This window comes from Musca vetustissima, unplaced genomic scaffold (genome assembly GCF_032173495.1).
Source record: "Musca vetustissima isolate MV318-11 ecotype Yass unplaced genomic scaffold, APGP_CSIRO_Mvet_v1 utg17712, whole genome shotgun sequence".
In the NCBI taxonomy this organism is placed as follows: domain Eukaryota; kingdom Metazoa; phylum Arthropoda; class Insecta; order Diptera; family Muscidae; genus Musca; species Musca vetustissima.
The window spans coordinates 64,203-85,285 of record NW_026887840.1 but is presented as its reverse complement, the minus strand read 5'-3'; the positions used below and the strand labels follow the sequence as shown (position 1 = coordinate 85,285).

Below are 21,083 nucleotides of genomic sequence, written 5' to 3'. Positions count from 1 at the left end.
AGGCAAGAAGCAGGAAGGTCATGTCCGCGTTTGGCATTCCTGCAAAATTAATTCGACTATGCAGGATAACTCTAACAGGCACAGGATCAGCAGTTAACGTCGGAAAGGACCTCTCGGAGCCCTTTTACACCGAACGAGGATTCAGACAAGGTGATAGTTTGTCGTGTGACATTTTTAACATCCTGCTGGAAAAGGTCATACGAGAGGCAAAAATGAACAGAAATGACACTCTGTACACCAAACAACACATGTTACTCGCCTATAATGGGTCGAACATTGAGAGCGGTAACAGCCACATTTGAACAAATTGGGAAGGAGACTGCCAAAGTGGGTCTGGCAGTAAATAGCGAGAAGGCCAAGACGTCCAGTAGAATCGGACCAACTGTGGAACTACAGCGTCGAGGTAGTCAAAGATTGTTTATACCTTGGAACCGCCATAAACAAAACGAATGGCATCAGTTATGAAATTCGGAGAAGGATAGTGATGGCCAACCGATACTACTATGGTCTGTGCAAACAACTCAAAAGCAAGGCCACCTCCCGCCATACCAAACTTAAACTCTACAAGACGCTGATACTATCCGTGCTGTTATATGGATCTGAAGCATGGGTACTTACGCAAGCAGATGAGTCAGCTCTTGGAGTGTTTGAGAGAAAAATTCTCCGAAAGATCTATGGGTCGATCTGCGTTGACGGTGAATATCGCCGTCGAATGAACCAAGAGTTGTACCAGCTATTCTCGGACATCGACATTGTTAGACGTATCGAGCTGCAGCGACTACGTTGGCTAGGTCATGTTGTGAGAATGGATGAAGATGCCCCAGCCCAGCTGATGGCAAGATCAAGTCGAAGACAACATTGCCGAAAATTGTCTTTCAAATTGGAAAAAACTGCGCCAAAAGACCGATGCGCCTGGAAATCTTTTCTAAACTCGGCTTATAGAACGAAAGTTCTGTCACAAGCCAGCTAAGTAAGTAAGATGTAAAGAAAATATTTTTGCAAGGTGCAGATTTTTTAAAAAATAGTTTTTAAATATATTTTCAAGGCTTGAATTTTTTAAAATAATATTTTATTTTTAATTCAAATATTTTTAAAAAAATCCACGCCTTTATTATGCCTTGAAAACATATTTTTAAAAATGTTACCTATATAAAAATAGGAAATTATAACTCTCCTATCAAATAAAACACCATTTTTTGTTCTTTTTAAACAAGTGAAAATTATTTTTATATAATTATTTAATATAATCTTTTCCATTTAAACATAATTATACCCAAAAATGTATATTTTTCATACACAAACATTCCATAAATATCTAAAATAAAAAATTGTGGTTTTTAGAGCATAAGTATACGAACACAGAAGAACAGCTTTTTGGCATTAATATACATTATGTTGTTGTTTGGTTTTTTATATAAAGAAAATAGAAGGGCAATATGTTCACAACAATATTATTATCGACGAGCCTATTGACTCTTCAAAAAAATGACCTTTGTTCTGCATTCAATTAATCTCTGTATGTGTGTGTGAGTTTGTAGGAACAAAAAAGTTAACATTACAAATAAAGGCACATAACATAGAATGAATTAAACATTTTACAAATTAATTGCGTATATAGTTTCATTTTTTTGGGTATATACAATTAGAATTGTCTTGATGATAGTCTGTCATTTGTTGGTGCGGGGGGAGGTTATCAATAACTCAATATGGGTTAATTCGAATAATTTGAATTTTTCCTTTTTCTGTATAAATCTAGCTATGGGAAGGACTTTTCAATGGAAATTTAACTAACTTAACAAATAAACCAGTATTTTTGTTTTGTTTTTTTTCTTTATGCGTCTAGAAAAATGTTCGAAACAGCCCCACTACTGCTTGTACCCAACGCGGTACTGGCCTTGTTGTGATTTGATTCTCGGCGGTTGTGGATTGATTGAAAAGACGTTCATTTTCATGTTGCAGACTTTGACTTAGACCCTCATTGGCGGTTACCAGGCAAATCTGTGTCTCCAAATCACGATTCACCGAACGTTCACCGAAATTCGAAGATCCAATAAGAGTGAGATTTGGTAGTTGCGATTGAGGTAGATAATACCAGAGGCCCTTGGCATGATAGGTCCAGCCTTGTTTTTCATATTCAAAGAAATTGACACGATGATTTTGTTTACGACGTACCAGACTTTCGTAAAAACTTTTGGCGATGAGGGTATAGGCGGCGGGTATGCCACCTGCAGGGCCCTTGGCACCCATAAAGCCATTGGCCTAAGAGAAAGAAGAAGAAAAAAATATTAATTTTAAATAAATTTATTTACCAAAACCTACTCACATTGGGATGGGCCATTAGAATGCTACACTGGGCCAGGCATTTGTGCGTCAGCGTGTCCATATATTCCTGCGTTAAGTTAAAATATCCCGTGGCCAATTTCAGGCGGGAATTTTCTATACAATTCGACAGCAGCCGTTTGGTTACCACACTATCATGATGTATTCCAATTTGTCCCATTTCCACCAGCGGAAATATCCATGAATCGGCATCTTTGGTTTCTCGGCATACCGTTTGCTGTTTCTGATAGACATCCCGCATAAAATCTGTTATACTTTTCTTCGCGGTATTTGTGAAATCATCTTTGGTTCCTTCATAGGGTAGGTATTGCCAGTTGCGATGCAGCGCAACTTCGGCATCTTTTTGCACTGTCAAACTGAACTCTTGTACGCGTGAGATAAAGCCGGCATAGAAATCCGCCAGAGGCTTATCTTCAATTAGGATATAACGATCTTGACGATTGGTAAAGTAGTCATTGGACAAATTTGCCCCGGAAATTAATACTGCATCATCGAAGAGATAGACTTTCATGTGTTGCAGGCCCAATAATTCATTCCAACGGGCGGGGACCAAACGTTTTGTTATACCCCGCAGATTGGGGGTGTGATAAAGACTCAGCTGGATTTGATCACCAAAATCTTGGATGAGAGGGAGTAACATGGTCTTCGAATTCACCACACCCCTTGTGCCACGGGTGAAATCCAGCAGTACATTGACCCTCAAAGCGGACTGTTGCTGCAGAGATTTCCTCAGGGTCTGTACAAAATTTGTTTCCAGCTGACCCGTACCCAAATATAAACTGGCCAAGACAATCCTTTCCCGAGCTGAGGCACTGCGCTGCAGCAATGTCTCATAGAAATGTTTTGGTTCATTTATCACCTGGATCTGTTCTCCGCGCAGTGGAAAACAAGGAGCCACGTTGTGTAACCATGACAGGCTTTCCAGACCCGTGACTGCCGCAACTCCACCAGCTCCACCACCGGCAGAATTTAAAATTTGTGGCCCATGTTGTTGGAAGTAACCAATTAAGTCACTGGGTTGATTCAGTGGTTCGGCGGCGGCCATTGAAAAAAGACGCCTTAGAAACAGCATGGCTGCGTTTTGTCACTTCTTTTATTGCTAACTGCCTGTTGAATGCGTGTGATGATAAGACGATCGGTATAATTTCTATTTTGCGCTGACCTTTCTCACACAGTAGCTAGCCAGCCAGCAGTTGACAATTCTTTTTTTCAACACTTTCACTTTTCCCCCGAAATTTGTTAGTGTCTTTCTTCTTTGCCAACTATTTTTAGCAATCTTTCTCAGTTTCCTTCTTTGCCGAATCCTAGTCTTTATTTTTTTAATATTTCTATTAACAATTTTGTTAATTTTCTTTCAATATTTTCTATTCGATTAAATTTCACGCGCTTTACCACCACTCACTCCACTCTTAAAACGTACGTTTGACAGACATATGAGATGATATGACACAACACACAAGTGTAGTACAAGAAGTTAATGAAAGAAAGAAAAGAAAATATCCAATGAAGAGAGAATGGTGTAAAAGGAAAAACGTACTATGTTTAGAATGTGTAGGCATGAGAAGAATATAAAATTCCCAATTTTTTGTGTATAGAATGGTAATTAAGATAAAATTGGGAATAACAGCTGTTGCTAATGATGGCAAGCACTCACTTTGAATTGATAACACAAGAGGTGAGGTTGTGTTGTCAATGAGCACACAGTGTATAAAGATTTGCACCAACATGTACCCAATTTACATTAACTTTACCGAACGAACGTGCACCGAAATTCAAAGGCCCAATATGGGAGAGATTTGGTAATTTCCAGTGAGGTAGATTATAACAGAGATCTTTGCCATGATAGGACCAGCCTTGTTTTTCATATTCAAAGAAATTGACGATATTATTTTGTTTACGACGTATCAGACTTTCTTAAAAACTCTTGGCGGTGAGGGTATAGGTCAATTGACAAATTTACATCAACATCTATCCCTGAATGGTTGTGACGACTAGATGACGAACCAGATGACACCCAACAAGACAAAATTGGATGATGTTAAGGGGGAAACACATACGAGAATTCAGGCTTGGCCTGTTAAGTTGGCTTTATATGAAAAATCAATTTATAAAGGAATATCAGAGTCAAACTTGATTTTGGACGCAGTTTTCCTTTATTCTTTTACAAAAAAATAAACCAACTTAACTTGCCAAACCTGAAGTCCTCATATGTGCTTCCTTTTCCCTTTACAACTGACACTGGAGCCTCAAATATTTGAAATCTCGTGTTTTTGGGCTTTTTGGAAAATTGTTTCCTTATTGAACATAGGATGTAAAAATTTAAGGTCCTCTAATTATATTTTTTAGTTGTTGTGGGTCGCTAATTACCCAAAAATTCTAGATTTTCAAAACCGTCAGGTCACAGGTTTAAAGTTTAATTTTTCTTATTGCACTTAAGTTTCAGGGAGTCAACAATTTGGTCGCAGAGTATATGCGCTACGTGTAAAACAGTGATTAAATGGTCCGCGAGTTCTTGGAAAAATAATAGGACTTCCATATACATAGTATACACATAGTTTCAAAATGGGAAAGAAGAAACCTACATAGTGTAAGATCAGGGATCAAAAGTAGATGTCCAGTGGTCAAGCATCAAAGTGGTTTCCGTAAGCAAACCGGCACCGCAAAATAATTGGCAGAACAGCGTTAGAGCTATATTGCTTTTGACAGCATTTTTATATTACGTTGGGCGCTATGTGAAGTTTCTTAATAAATCGTTCCAGACTAGTATTCATTGCTCTTCTTAAGGAAGAAATTTTTGAAATTTTGCACGATCATGGATGCCGTTCTGTAATAGGGCGCCTCATAATAACACCGATCATTTCGCATATAGGTTGTCCAAAGTAAAAAAAGGGAGCATTCAGATCAATAAACTAATCGAGCAGGTTCAAACAGTAAGAACATTATGTTTTTTAGTTTTTTTTTTGTGAAATTTTATTGTTTATGACGTAGTCTGGCAAATCGTCATTTTTCTTGGCTACGACCACCTCCCAATCATCGTCTCCGTAAATAGACCACCAGATTTTATAACCTCTGAACGCCGAACTTTCCTGAACCATGGTAAATCTGATAAGCAAGGTTTCATAGATTTAACCAATCGCCGCTTCAAAGAGCTGCCCATTCCCCAGATCCTCGGGTAAATGAGATTAAATTCCGAGGCATCATCACAGCTGCGGCCACCCGCCATATACCTGCTGGTCGTATAACCGAAGTGAGACCGAACTTTTCAGCTTCGTCGTACATCACCTTAAGGCCCAAGAGTGAAAGAACTAACCGTTAAAGTCGACATATTGATATGCGAGCACAAGCGAAAAAGTCGCTAGACCACCTGAAGCTTTGCAACATTGGAGCCGCAACAAGTAAATTGTGGGCAACGGTAAGTCACTCTCGAATCCCGGAAGGGGATTCGAACCAATACCATGTGAATGCAGTACTTTGAGTCCACGCACCACCTATAGAAGCAGAAGAACGACAGCAGCACATAACTCATGTATTTGATGTACCATTACGGATATTTACAATCTAAATAATGGGTTGATTTAAACATATCTCAATTCTAACAGATGAATTGACATCTGATGTACAAATATTCTAATGGTCGATTTAAATTAAATGTTTATTACACGAGATTTACATTAGAACGTTTTGACGGGTTAGCCCTCAACATCAACATGGATTCCGGAGGATGCACAGTACAACTACAACATTATATATTTAGATCTATTGGATTTCGTGGTATAATTATTACAAAGTAGGACACAGCTACCTACTGATTACAATTTTTTCTCAAGGTGGTTTGTTCCATCAAATCAAAATACATATTTTGTGTGTGTATTGTTTTGAATACTGTGTCAAATAAATTCAAAATAAATTGAAATATATTAAAATTTAATTGAAATGAAAATGATGTTTTTAACACGTTCGCCTGGAAATAATTACTTTGTTATGGATGAAACAAACATTTTATGGTATTCCCTACTGGATTTTGGGAAGAAATCATATTCATTTTTCCCGTTCTTAGTTCTGTGTTGGAAAATGTCAAATAAACACAAACACTTGTTGCAAATATTTATTTTATTTTTGACAGAAGAAGCCACACGTGCATAGTTGCTTTTCGGTACAATAACTCAAGCTGCCCTACCTTGTATTATTGTACCATGTTGGATTTAATAAACCGGTACAATGTAAACGTACTATTATGTCTGTATCATTTATTTGACAAATAAATTATGTCTGTCATTTAAATTTACATTATTTTTTAAACTTATTAAATTAGATTAATCGTTTCTTTTTAACAATTGCAAAGCGTTCCATTGTGAGCAATACAGACGCTAATCGCCTCACGCCATCCACATTAATTGTGTTCAACGTGCACAACTTCAAATGCAACCCTGTATTGATCTTCCATCCCACCTCATTCGCAACTTTCGCTTCTACACTCCTTATCGGGCATTTTGTCTTATCCCATCTCATTCGTAATAGGTGGAACGTTTTTCAATGTTTTGTGAAGTCGGTGAAACAGGCGGGAGAAAAGCTTCAAAAAACAATGACGCCATTAAGATATTCTTTGTAAAAAATTGTTTTATTCAAATTGTTAACAAATATTAAAAATATCAATGTGAAATTTTAGTGACGCCTATGTAAACAATGAATATGTCTGCGGCAGAAACTGCAAAAATAATTGACTTGGAACGTTTACAGCAGCTGAGTTATGAACGTTCCAAATTGTGGGCCACTTTTCTTGATGTGAGTTTACTATTCAAGGCTTCTGCAACGGAGACAAATATATTTTTTTGTTTTTTCTTTTTTTTTTGGTTTAACAGAATATCCAAGAATCTGAAAATCAAAGTGAAATTCCCTTAGATCGTATAGAGGAATTTATAGTTTCCCCGGAGGATGAAGAAGAAGACGACGACGATGAGGCATTAGCATCAATGGAAGATGAAAACTATGAGGATAATGTTGATGCGGAGGCCTTGCGAGATATTACCAATTCGACACGTCTATCATTGATGGTTGGTGGTGTTGGTGTAAACAAAACTTTGTTAACAGACTCCACAAATAATGGAGCAAGTAATGAATTGATTGGAATGCTTAATGAAACATTACCCGTAATTAATGAACACAATCGTAAAATGAAGGAGGCTGGATTGGATCGCATTCTAAATACATTCGATGCTAAGAAAATTGAAGAGAAAGTTGGCGGTTGGTTGAGAAGAAATAATTCCTTGTGTGGTGGAAATAATTCCTCAATGGTCGATAGCAGTAACGATAGAAGAATACCTTCTCACAGTCATGTTCGAAATAAACGTGGACTGGTGGAGGGACATTTAAAACATTTGCCTGTTCCTAGTATGCCATTGAAGAGCTATCACCCTGAGGTTGAAAGTGATTCAGATGCTTCATTTAATTCCGGTGAAACTGCACGTTATATCAAATCGAGTAGAAGTGCGAATATTAAAAATTCCGCATCCACTACTATGATGATAAAAACCTATCGAATGGTTAAGAGTACACGCCAGGCTTTGAGAGATAAATATGGTTACGATCCAAATGAGTTGGCAGACTCACATTTAAATGAGCTGAGACTACGTCGTCGGTTGGCCAAAGAAGCCGCAATGCATCATTACAATTACAATGAAATCCACCACTCGGCTAGATCTCATAAAAATCCCATGTATCAATATATGACCCCGACCACACATGTTATTAGAAATACCACCAGGCGAAAAGTGTTTCGCAAACGTACCACCAGTAATAGCTTTAGCACAATGGATGAATCGTCATCAGATTCGGATAATTGTTATGACAATGGAGGTGGTGGCTATTATCGAAAATATAAAATGTGCTGTACAGAACGGCACTGTTCGAAGTATGTGACAGCAGGACGCCAGGGTTTAATGGTGAATCCAACACCGCATACAGCAACAATAAAACGTTCTCAATATCGTAGTCATAAAACGCCAATGTATGGGCACAGTGATCGCAGGTTGTTCTACTATAATACACATGGCCAAATGTCACCACCTTCACCAGATTCGTTCCGCCAACCGATGACGGTAAAGAAATCATTAAAACGTTTGGACAACCGTCCGTGCCGGAAGGAATCCGAATGTCGATGCTGTGATCAGAAACGGCTATGCAAGAAATACAAGTAGGTTTGAAAATATTTTCAAGAACCCAATATGAATTCTTTTTATTTAATTTTTTTTCTTTTTCAGACACTTGGCCGACACATCCACGGAAGAGTGGATTGTCGAAAATAGTTTTTCACCTGAAAAAGAGTCAGCTGTGCTGACATCTACACAGTTATCCTCTTCGGCAAAGTGCCAAGTGCAGCAAGCCATTGCAGCAGACCATGATGACCATGTTCGAAATAAAACTCAAGCAAATGAAACCGAAAATAAAGAATCAGTGTCATGCATGCCTCAGAAAAATCTCCGCAAGAAACCAGAGGAAGTAACATCAAATATTGATCCTGTAAAGGAAGAGAATACAATCTTACAACAACCAACAATTGACCACACAGAATCGGAAGGCGAAAATAAAAGCGAGGACGAAACTGCAGTTTTTAAAAAACCGGAAATGAAAATTTCAAAGACCTCGGAAAATACGAATACAAATAAAAAACCCACAAGAAAAAGGCCATCATCTAAGAAGGCCACAAAGAAGACTTCGAAATCGTCAAAGAAGACAGAATTGGATCCCATTAATGATAGCTTTCAGTTGGAGTTACAAATTGCTTTAAAGGAATCTGAAGATCTCTACAAAAGAGAACAAATGAAGAAACAACAAAAGGAGGACCGCAATCAGGGAGAAATTCCAAATGACCGTTCAACAACTTTAGCGGCCGAGGAAACATATACCGATTTTAAAGTTGTTTACAATTCAACAACAGTTGGCAATAAGAAAAATGAAGAAGAAGAAGCAACAAAGGATTTGAACAAAAATAAAAAGAACTTGGACTCAGAAATTCCATCGAAAGAAAATGATTTCGAAGAAGAAACCAGCAGCCTTTCAAAATCGAAGAAAAATGTTTTTAAAACTAAAAAAGAAAAGAAGGACAAGGTGAAGGCAATTAAAAAGGATACCAGTTTGAAAGTAGAATATGAAAATGATGAGGAGTCCACTCAAGATTGTCATGAAAAATCACAGGCATTAGAAGCATTTGATGAAAAAGAAGAGACAAACAAAACCCAGCTACACATATCGATTACATTGCAGCAGAATGAAACCGAAATATCAGAAGGTTCCCATGAAGATAACAAATCAGTTTCAATTATCTGTTCTCGAAATAATGAATCAACTACTGACAAAGAACCCACGAAGAAAAGGACAAAACATATGTCCTTAAGTAAAACTAAATCGAAACCTAAAAGTGTTATCATGGAGGAAAATTTATCTACACAAAAAAGTGCATCGGTTCGAATTTCGGAAGTCAATCAAAGTAGAACTAAATCAAAATCTAAAAATACTACCTTGAGGGAAAATATTTCCGCACAATCAAACACATCAGAAGGTATTTCGAAAGTCAATCAAAGTAGAACTAAATCGAAATCTAAAAATGCTACGTTGGAGAAAAATATCTCCATACAATCAAGCACATCAGAAGGTATTTCGGAAAGCCATGAAAGTAGAAGTAAATCAAAATCTAAAAATGTTGCCATGGAGGAAAATATGACCGCACAATCAGAGACATCAGAAAGTATTTCGGAATCCAGTCAAAGTAGAACTAAATCACAATCTAAAAATGCTACCTTGGAGGAAAATATGTCCACACAATCAAACACATCAGAAGGTATTTCGCAAGCCAATCAAAGTAGAACAAAATCGAAATCTAAAAATGCTGCCATGGAGGAAAATATTTCCGCACAATCAGATCGAATTTCGGAAGCCAATCAAAGTAGAACAAAATCCAAATCTAAAAATGTTGCCATGGAGGAAAATATTTCGATACAACCGAGCACATCTGATCGAATTTCGGAAGCCAATAAAAGTAAAACTAAATCGAGATCTAAAAATATTACCTTAAAAGAATATATTTCTGCACAATCCACCACATCAGACCCAATTTCGGAATCCAATCAAAGTAGAACTAAATCCAATTCCAAAAATGTAGCCATGGAAGAAAATATTTCGGCACAACCTAACGCATCAGATCGAATTTCTAAAGCCAATCGAAGTAGAACTAAATCGAAATCCAAAAATGTTGTCATGGAGGACAAAATTTCCGCACAGCCAAGCAGATCGGATCGTATAGCAGAAGGCAATGAAGATGACATATCAATTGAGAAACATACCAACAAATCTAGGACTGAAGAAATCCCGGAACCTTCAGAGCTGGAAGATAATGCCACTAAGGAATTCGTCTTCAAGAAACCACACACAAAACAAAGACCGAAAGACAATGACAGAGAGACAAATAAAACCGACAGCGAAGCGAATATTACACATAAGCAATTGAAAAGGAAAAAAGAACTCTCCCGATCAATGAAAACTTCCACTAAACCATCGAATCAAAGCCGTAACCGTATTATCTCCGATGATGATGAAGAAGAAATCCCAGCAAAACTTCAACAAATAGAAGAAACAGCAACCCAAAACTGTAACAACAACAATAATAATAATGAACAATCTTCCAATAACAATTTGAGTAGCAATATTGCCAATGTTACATCGACAACCATGCAGCAATCACCATCCCCCAAGAAAGAATACTGCCGGTCACGTAGTAGGAAAATGAAATTACAAGATATGCTTAGTGATCAGGATGATGATATTGATTGTACGGTAGTATCATCAACAACAACGAATTTCGAACCACCACCTCCAGCATCCGAAAATAATATGGATGAACGAAGACAACAAGCGGAACCAAGTTCATCATCAAAGACCACGAACAATCAAACTAACTCCCTTGCCCCACATCACATTCCCAATAAGGGTATTTTAATTTATGCTCCGCACAAATCATCTCTGGCTCCACCGCAAAGTTTTAGCCAAGATGGTGCCTCTTTTGTCATCACTCATGAACATCTGAGTCGAGTCATTGGACCAAAGGCAGCAACAAAATTCCTTAAATATTATATCGGACGTCGACGTTTCAATAGCAAATCGACAATATATTTTAAACCACCAGCAAGCGGAGTAGTGCCGGACACTAGTGAGGATTCATCCAGCGATGATGATGATTTGGAATATATTGGTCAATATGGTGATCTATATGAATCGTTTGGTAATAATGGTGGTGGTGTTTCGCATCATGACAGTGGTGGTGGAGGCCATAAATATTCCTAGTATATAAGACTCTATATGTGGGTATATGGTTTTTAAGCTGTCGTTAAATTTATTGTTTTATAATGTAAGCCTTTTAAAATGGTATTAACAAAAAAATAAATACTTTTTTAAACATTTTTTAAAAATATGTAATTTTATTATTTTTTTAATTGTAAAAAAATTAATTTTTAATGCCCTACCAATGGTCGTGTTTTTTTTTTTAATTTTTTAATGTCCTACCAATAGGCGGGGATTTTTTTAAATTTTTCTTCGGGCCTGTGAAAAAAATATTTTGATTAAATTCACGCCTCTTTTGGCATCTGAAAACAATGTCATACATTCCCCACTAATAAATAGTTGTTTTTTATAAAAACAACAAACTGGGATTCAGCCTGACTATTTGGCAAAAACAAAATATTTAAACTAGCACATACCCGCTATTTCGTTAGCGAATGTTGGATATATTTTAACATGTATTAACATACTATTTTATTTTCACAGAAAACTGCATGTGTCGGAAAAACTAAGCAATCCACACATTAATATCGACCATTAATTAAATTTGAGTACCATTTAGTACCAAATTTCATTATTCAAGCTCTACAGGTTCACCCACAATTCAAATTGTATCAAATTTAGTACACAGTAGTACGAATTTCCAAAACGTCTTATTTAACCCAAAACCCACACCCCACAGTGATCCTAAATCCAAGTTTCAGGATTCCAACTCTATCTGTCCACCCACAATTCAAATTGTACCAAATTTAGTACAGAGTAGTACGAAATTCCAAAACGTTCTACTTAATCCAAACCTTCACCTCCACAGTGATCCTAAATCCAAGTTTCAGGATTCCAACTCTATCGGTTCACCCACAATTCAAATTGTACCAAATTTAGTACGAATTTCCGGAAACTTCCTACTTAACCCAAACCTTCACCTCCACAGTGATCTTAACTCCAAGTTCCAGGATTCCAATTCTATCAGTTTACCAAAAATTCAAATTGTACCAAATTTAGTTCACAGTAGTACCAATTTCCAAAACTTCCTACATATCTACATATCATATATAATTATATTATTAAAAGAATAAGGAATAGCCGTTTATGTGGGTCGATTATACAGCCATAACATTGAAGAAACGGGGGCTGTGAACCATTTTAACAGAGCACGAATTTTTATAAAAAATCAATGATTTGAAAGGGTTGTTTGTTTTTTATGACTACTATTCATCGTTAAATACACCTCCTGCTCGATTCTGGTCGCCTATTACCTGAAAATGAAAAACCACACAAAAATCGGTCTTTTAAAAAGGGCAAAAATTATTTTCATAATGTCGTCTGCTGTTGTATGAAAATTATAGCATATGGCAAAGGGCAGTTCGAGGTGCAATTTCTTGTTGCTTGATATGTAGGTGTGATTGTATGTATGATTTATGCACATATGGAATATAAAATATATTTACTTACACATACACACACTGTAGCTGTATGCAGGGAAAAAATTTCCATTTTTGCAAGATCGATTTTTGTGGTGTTTTTAATTTTTTGGCAATAGGCGCCCAGCATCGAACAGATATTTCGGAGCATGGTAGAAATGAAATTCGAATAACTCCGGAAATACTTAACCGATTTTTATGAATTTTCCAGCAATGGTTAGAGGGGATTCTGCAGTTTTATTACACCTATAAAGGTGATTTTTTGCTATTATCTTCAAGCTCTAGCGGTTCACCTAAATTCAAATTGTACCAAATGTCGTAACATTTAGTACACGTTAGTAGTAATTTCCAAAATTTCTACGTATCCCGATCCCACACTCCAACAGTGATCCTAAATAAAAATTTCAGGATTCTAACTCTATTGGTTCACCCAAAACTCAAATTGTACCAAATTTAGTACACATTAGTACAAATTTCTAAAACGTTTACATATCTCAATCTTACACCTCAACAGTGATCCTAACTCCAAATTTCATAATTATAGCTCTATTGGTTCACCCAAAAATTCAAATTGTACCAAATGTAGTACCATTTAGTACCCATAAGTATTAATTTCTTAAACTGAATCCTGACCTCAATCCCACACACCCCTACAGTGATCCTGACTCCATATTTCATTGTTACCGCTCAATCGGTTCACCAAAAATCCAAACTGTACCGATTATAGTACGATTTAGTACTTTTTGTACACATAAGTAACAAATTTTCAAAACTACGTTCATATCCCAATACTACACTCCCGCGTTAATGTTATTTTCAAATTCCAGCTCGATTTGTATCACCAAATTAAATTTGTACCAAATATAGTACCATATAACACTTTTCGTACACACTTTTTAGCTCTATCCTTTCACATGCTACGAAATTGTACCAAATTTAGTACTTTTAGCATGCTGCGTTACTACTACAGCAATCCCCCTGTGTAGATTTGGCTGGGATCACCGTGGTGTCCAGCTCATTATCAGTTAGGGTAAGATTCAGTAGCAGTTCTTCCGGAAGCGTATCCCCACATTGCTCCTCCGGTACCAGTCTGTCTAACTGGAAAAACAAAAGAGTTCCTTACTTTGTTCCTCTAGACTATCGCGAATAGCGCGTAGAGTCCCGTGTAGATCGTCCCCTCCCAGAACTAAAGTCCTATCAGCCAGAGACTGATTTTCACAAGTCTTGACATGTTCATTTGCCAAAGGAATAGCCGGTTCGTCAACGTTTTGGTTTTGAATTGATGCACTTGTAACAGATACAGCTGCAGGTGCCAAGGCATCCACACCTAGAACAGCCGGATCACAATCGCTTTATCTCGACGAAACGTGGCTTGTGACCTCACCAACGATTGCCGCCTGTACTGGGTTATTAACTCCATTGTAACTTTATTCTTTTTACCTCTTTTACCCATCGTAGTTGGTATATTTAAGGGCACTACACCGATCCATTTTGGTCCACGGGGGATCCGAAAATCTTCAAGGTTTCCACGAAGTGCAGAGAAAAGTTGATCTAGGAGACCTAGGTCAGTTTCACTCTGCACATCATGGAGACTCCCTTCCCATCCGCCACCCGGAAGACGCGACTAGTAGGAGATTTGCAATTCCCCTAGGTGTGGTCACTATAAAAATTATTTAGAATAAATCCAAGCCTCTTCTGGCCTCTGAAAAAATTATTTTGAAAAAATCCACGCCTCTTCTTGAATTTTTTTCTGAAAAATATTTTGAATAAATCCATTTCTCTTCTGGAAAATTGAAAAAAATAACTTAAAATTTTTGCGTCAACAGATGGCGCTGACAATGTGACATTACTAGGGTTGCCAACCCCATGGGAAATGAACATAAAATTGGATTGCTCATAACTTTTGATTACGTGAAGATATTTGAATGCTTCCAAAGGCCAAATTGTTTATTTTGAAACTAGTATTTAGATTTTCTCCCTCTAAGCATTGCAAATAAGCATGTAGCGTTAATAAATCTGGAATGAATAGAGGCTCTATTTGGATGATGTCAAATGCTATGCTTAGGATCTGCTTGAAAAGGCCAAATTGTTTATTTTGAAACTATTGATATTATAAATAAATAAACATTGCAAATTGCGTAGCGTTAACCTCAGCCTTATAGCTAATGAGGGAGGGTATATACACATTGTTACGGCAAAAATGTGTCTCATCGAAAATTTTGTGTTTTATACGCCATGTTTCTTTGGATCAAATCCGTTTTAGACAATTTTATGTCTGTCTGTTGGGCTGGTGCGCACGATAAAATAAAAAGTGCCAGTTTTACTTGTTTTATTATTTTTTTATTTATAAATAATTATTTTATATGTATGTTTGAAAAAAATATATATATCATTAAAAACATAAAAAAAACATAATATATATAATATGGATAACAGAAATACGCTTTACTTTAATTATTATAAATTATATATTTGATGTAATAAAAAAATACGAATTAAATATCATTTTAAAATTATATTGCTTCTTTTTTTATGGACTTCAATCGATAAAAACAAAGAAAAAAAATATTTATATATGAAGAAAAAAGCAAAAAAAGTATAAGGGACAAAAATAATAATTTAAAATCTAAATTAAAAAACGACAGTTACATTCAGTTTTTTGTTTTTTTTACTAACAAGACGATGATTTTGTTTTTTAATAAACGTAATAATAAATTTTCGAGCATATGAAAGATACGTTAATCCTTCATATTAATTTACAAAAAATAAGAAACTTTATTTTTAAAGCAAACATATTACAAAAAACAGGCATTGGAAGAAGTGTTTGTGTGTGTGTGGAACTTTGTTTGCTTTCAAGGATTTTTGTTTTTGTTGTTTTTTAATAGAAAAAATACCATAGTGGTCTGTGTTGTGATTTGTTTGAGAGTTAATTTTTGAATAACACGACTTAGACATCAATTTGGAAAGGTGAGCCGGGAATATGTTCATCACCCCATTTGACTATTAAAATATATTGGCCGCGATCGCGTACCATATAGCTGACATTGTAGTTGTTGCGTCCGGTATGTTTAATGCTGAACTCTTCGCAGGGTCCCTTGGGTCCGTACATGCCAACATAGAGGATATTGTTGCCTAAGAAAAAATAAAAATAAATAAATTATAAATTTGTAGTGAAAGGGAATAAATAAAAATGTCAACAATTAAATAAAAAGGGTTCCAATAAGAGGTTTCTATATTTGCGGTATATTTATAGGCCTGTTTATTTAAACCAAATTTAATGGCCTAGCAATGGGTGTGGATTTTTTAAAATTAATTTTTAATAATCTCTCAGGGGCATGGAATTTTTAAAATTAATTTTTAATAATCTCCCATAGGCATGGATTTTTTAAAATTAATTTTTAATGGTCCAGCAATATTTTTTCTTTGAATACCACTTCTGATTGGTATTTTTTTACTTACCAGCTTCAGTGGCACTAATGGTGAAAGTATTGGTTTTACCCATAAAGGCCTTCTTCAGACCCATACCCTTCGATGTGACCAGGGAGGCATCGGATTTAAAGGCAGGCATAACAACACCGGTATTCTTGCCACCCTTGGCAACCTTTTGCACGGTTTCTACCACAACGGTAGAGGTTTCTTGGGCACCTTCATCGACCATTTTGTCACCTAAAATAAAAATACAACAACACATTAAACTCATTTTTTTCCAAAATTCCCCCAACCTCCAACTTACCCTCGCAACTGACTCTGAACGGCGAACCAATAATATGAATATTATTGTATTTAACCGAAATGAAATGATCACCAGGCAACAATGGAGTATAACGCACCTTGTAGCCCTCCTCCACCTCAGTACAATCCATGGCAACCTTAGATGGACCATCAATGGCCACGGACAATGTACCCACACCAGCATTGCAGGTATTAATAATGAAATCAGCCTTGTGACCTGTCTTTACACATTCCAAACCGGAACCACTGGCATGAACAGCGGCGGGATCGGCTACATCCTTACCAACCTTAATACGGAATGGTGATCCAGGAATATGAACACCATTGAATTTGACATGAATGGCATGGATACCATTCTCCCGAGGATAGAAACGCACCGATGTCATATCACTGTCGATGGTCTGAATGAAACAATCATCATCGGTACCGGAGGGGGCAACAATCTTGGCATCCAATTCACCCTTGGCTCCATTCTTGCGTACCATAAATTGATAAGGAGCATCAGCCTGGATGCTACCCTCAGGGAATTGTTGTACCTCCAATTTGTGGGCATCACCAGCATCGGGAGAAATGTACACCTTGAATGGCGAATCAGGAATATGGCGATCATTGAATTTCAAACCCACACGATATTCACCGGGCTCGGTTACTTTGTAGGCCACATCACAGGAACCATCCTTGCGATCCTTGAATTCAATTTCAGCCTTGCTGGGACCTTCAACGGAAATGGCCAAAGAGCCGCCACCGGCCTCACGGGTCCACACATTAAATTCATTTGGTACTCCAACCAAGCCACGTTCCAAACCAGAACCGCCAGCCTTAACCAAATGGCTACCAAAGTCATGCAATGGACCAACGGTAAATTGGAAGGGAGAGCCGGGGATGTGCATATCCTTGTAGCGTACCGACACAGTGTGGACACCCAATTCCTTGGGAATAAAGTGCACAGAGTAGAGTCCATCCTCCACCTCCTGGATTTCAGCATCTTCAGTCACATTGCTGGGTGATGTTACACGGGCTGCCAAATCGAAGGAGGTAATGCCGGGCATCTTAAAGGTCAGCTTACATTTGCTGCCAATTTCAGTGACGGGAACGGCATCACGTTCACGTTGGATCTTTTCACGTTTACGGTTGCTACCCTCACCAGTGACCTTAACAGTGAATGGCGAGCCCTCCACGTGATGATCGGCGAATTTCAAATTGACAATATAATAACCGGGTTCAGTGGGTTTATACGAAATGTTCAAGGTACCATCATCCTTATCGGTACATTGGATTTCAGCCTTGCTGGGACCTTCAATGGATACGGAGAGACCACCATAACCAGCATTGCGGGTATCCACGGAGAAGACATTCTCAGTGTGAGTTTTGCCTTCCTTCAAACCGGAACCAGAAACCTTAACCTTCTTGGCATCACCAACCTCACGTTCCATAACGGTCACCTTGAATGGTGAATTGGGGATGTGTTTACCCATACGTTTCACAGAAACCATATGTTCACCAGTTTCACGGGGTGTAAAGGAAATGCCAATATTGCCGGTTGGCATACGTTTCAAGAAGCATGGCTCTTCCAAGCCACTGGGTGCCTGAATGGAGGCATTCAAGGCACGCAAATCATCATCGGTAATTTCACCAGGCATGGTGACTTCTGAACAGGAACCAACAGAGATTTGATTACGTTTGCGACCTTCACCGGTGACCTTGGCCACATAGGGTGAACCATTAATGTGTTTATCGCCAAAGCGTACCGAAACATGATATTCACCGGGGGCAGTGGGTAGATATTGAACAGAAACGGTACCATCTTTGTTGTCGTGATAGTTAATCTGCAAAGAGATTTTTTTGGAGCGGAGGGGAAGAGAAGAAAAAAGCCATTGGATTTAAAGCAGCGGGAAAATTGTTAAAACTACATTACACTAAAGAACTACTGTTGACTACTTAAGGTTATCACACAACGCCTGAAAGTATGCTTTGAATTTTGTAAAAATGGTTATTCGTAACATTAGGAGTGGAAATTAAGGTAAAATTATGTTTTTAGATAAAAACAATCGGTAAAAATATTAATTGGTGTAGGTCGACTACTTTACAACCTCAATTAAGTATTTAAAACAAAATATTGTGATAATTTTAAGGATAAAATCTAATTTATAATATATATTAATTGGAAGACAGACACAAAAGGTTTCACTATATAAAATGAGTTTTTGGAAGAGAAGGGGACATGAAAAGGCTACAATTTAGCTTATTCACTCCTCTTCTCTTTGTCATAAACTCTTCTCTTTGTTATAAACTCGGATTTATGTGAGGGTAAGTTACAAATTTTTAAAGTTTGTTAGACGGCATCTGGCGTTCTTTCCTGGTTTTGTTATTTTTTAATTAACTGCAAAATCTAAAATTGATTTCTTATTATTTTTTAATTAATTTAAGGCGTTATGTGATATTTTCTAAAATTAATTTAGTTACATATACGATATATTACTTTCTGTTACAGCAAATAATTTGCAGATGTTATAGCATTTTGCAATTAATATGAAAAAAACAATGAATTAATGAATTGTTTTTGATTTTATATTTTATATATAAATATATAAATTACATATATAATACAAATATAATTGATAAAGATGAATGTTGACAATCTAACACCAGCCTATATGATTAAATTTAAAATCTTTCCTAGAAAATAGTTTTTTTTTTACACTAAAACCAAATTTGAATTTTTACCAATAATTGTTCTTATTGTTTTTTAAATAAAACCCTATATTTGTTCCATTTTTTTTACTTACATCAACTTTGCTGGGTCCCTCAACGGCCATGGTCAAACCAGCAGCACTGGCACCCTTGGTGGAGATGGTGAAGTTGCATGGTTCGCCAGTAACACCATGAGTCAAGCCGGGGCCATAAGCTGTAACATAGCCAGAGGTGATGGAATCCACATGGAATTTGAAGGGAGATCCTGGAAGGAAGAACAACATTAAAATTATATAATTAATTATATAAAAAAATTAAAAATATATGGAAGCTAAAAATAATTGTGTAGTTTTCAAAAATATTTTTAATGTTAATCTTTAAATATATTTATTTTTTAATATTTTGAAAAAAAAAATAATATTTTTTTTGAAGAATATATAAGTTTACATAAAAAAATAAAAATTAAAATTTTATAAATATAAAAAATGAGAGAAAATGCTTTTGAAAAATGTTGGTATGTTTTCTTTTTTATTTTTCGAGGCTTTTTAAGAATTATTTTATGAGGCCAATAGGGTATTTTTTTATTTTATCGATCCTAATTAGTGGTTTTTGTTCTAGAAACCTGCATATAATAGCATTAAAAATATTCGTTCAATGGGTCGTATGACTATTACCAACACTTATACGCACTCATGACTTCAAATGGAATTTAAAATTAAATTCCTTAAAGAATTCGTGCCAATATTTAAAAGATTTCGACATCAATGACCACTACCATTCATCAATTTATTTTTATGACCATCATATCTTTTCCCAAAAACCAAAAATAGCCCTTCGTCAAATGTTTAACTTCATGCAGACATAAAATCGCTATACATCGTATCCATGTGATAATATTGCTCCGAGTAAGAACATCGGAAAACAGCTGTTTTTTCTCAAGTCTAATGTCAAAAATTTAGCTTTTGTTTACGTTTTCATAATAGAAGTCAATTCACAATAATGGGTTTTGACAATAAACTTAGGAGGCCACTGACATCCAGTGAGTCTCCCTGGACGACCTTATTTATATGCCTTTGAGAAGCAGTAGATTTGCAGCTGCATTATTAATAAGCCTCGAATTTTTTTCCTTTTTAACTCCTCTCCATCCTGCTTCACGTCCTACTAAAAATTAGAATGTTCAGAGGCATGTCTCAGGCTTTGAAATTACTATAGAAAACAATGTTGACAGCCGCCATATATTTTACGATCAAATTAAGTTGCAACTCTAACCGAAAACAATATATTGAAGATACCTAAACAAAAAGCGTTTTCTTGAGTACAAAGCGAGGTTTAAATTATGTTTATATTATGAATCAATAATACATTGGGTATTATTGAAAATTTTAACCTTAATATATATGTATATATTCCCTCTCTGTTTTTTTTTAGATTTAATAGCACTAAATGCATATCTGTTAGTAAATATTATAATACATTTACATTGTACTGGATTGTCAGTTCCATTGCATTTATCAGTTCCATTGCATTTATGTCAAATAAATCGCCATAAAGTTAATCCGTTAAAAATGTCTA

At 36.4% G+C, this 21,083-nt stretch overlaps 2 protein-coding genes across 5 annotated transcripts in view; both read right to left on the bottom strand.

The window, feature by feature from the left end:
- Positions 1 to 1,839: 1,839 nt before the first annotated feature.
- Positions 1,840 to 3,412, bottom strand: LOC133335581 (CDP-diacylglycerol--glycerol-3-phosphate 3-phosphatidyltransferase, mitochondrial). Its single transcript, XM_061543893.1, has 2 exons — positions 2,324 to 3,412; positions 1,840 to 2,259 (listed from the first exon to the last, which is right to left on the bottom strand). Exons 1-2 carry the CDS (start codon positions 3,410 to 3,412, stop codon positions 1,840 to 1,842), a joined length of 1,509 nt encoding a protein of 502 aa, XP_061399877.1.
- Positions 3,413 to 16,014: 12,602 nt separating this feature from the next.
- The window catches only part of LOC133335579 (filamin-A), a 67,879-nt gene continuing 62,810 nt past the window's right edge, over positions 16,015 to 21,083 (bottom strand). For all 4 annotated transcript variants that reach the window (XM_061543889.1, XM_061543890.1, XM_061543891.1 and 1 more), the window contains 4 exons: positions 19,607 to 19,776; positions 16,822 to 18,646; positions 16,548 to 16,754; positions 16,015 to 16,220 (listed from right to left, as the gene is read on the bottom strand). In XM_061543889.1, coding sequence (XP_061399873.1) covers positions 16,036 to 16,220; positions 16,548 to 16,754; positions 16,822 to 18,646; positions 19,607 to 19,776 — 2,387 coding nt within the window. In that variant the 3' untranslated portion in view covers positions 16,015 to 16,035. The remainder of the gene's footprint in view (positions 16,221 to 16,547; positions 16,755 to 16,821; positions 18,647 to 19,606; positions 19,777 to 21,083) is intronic.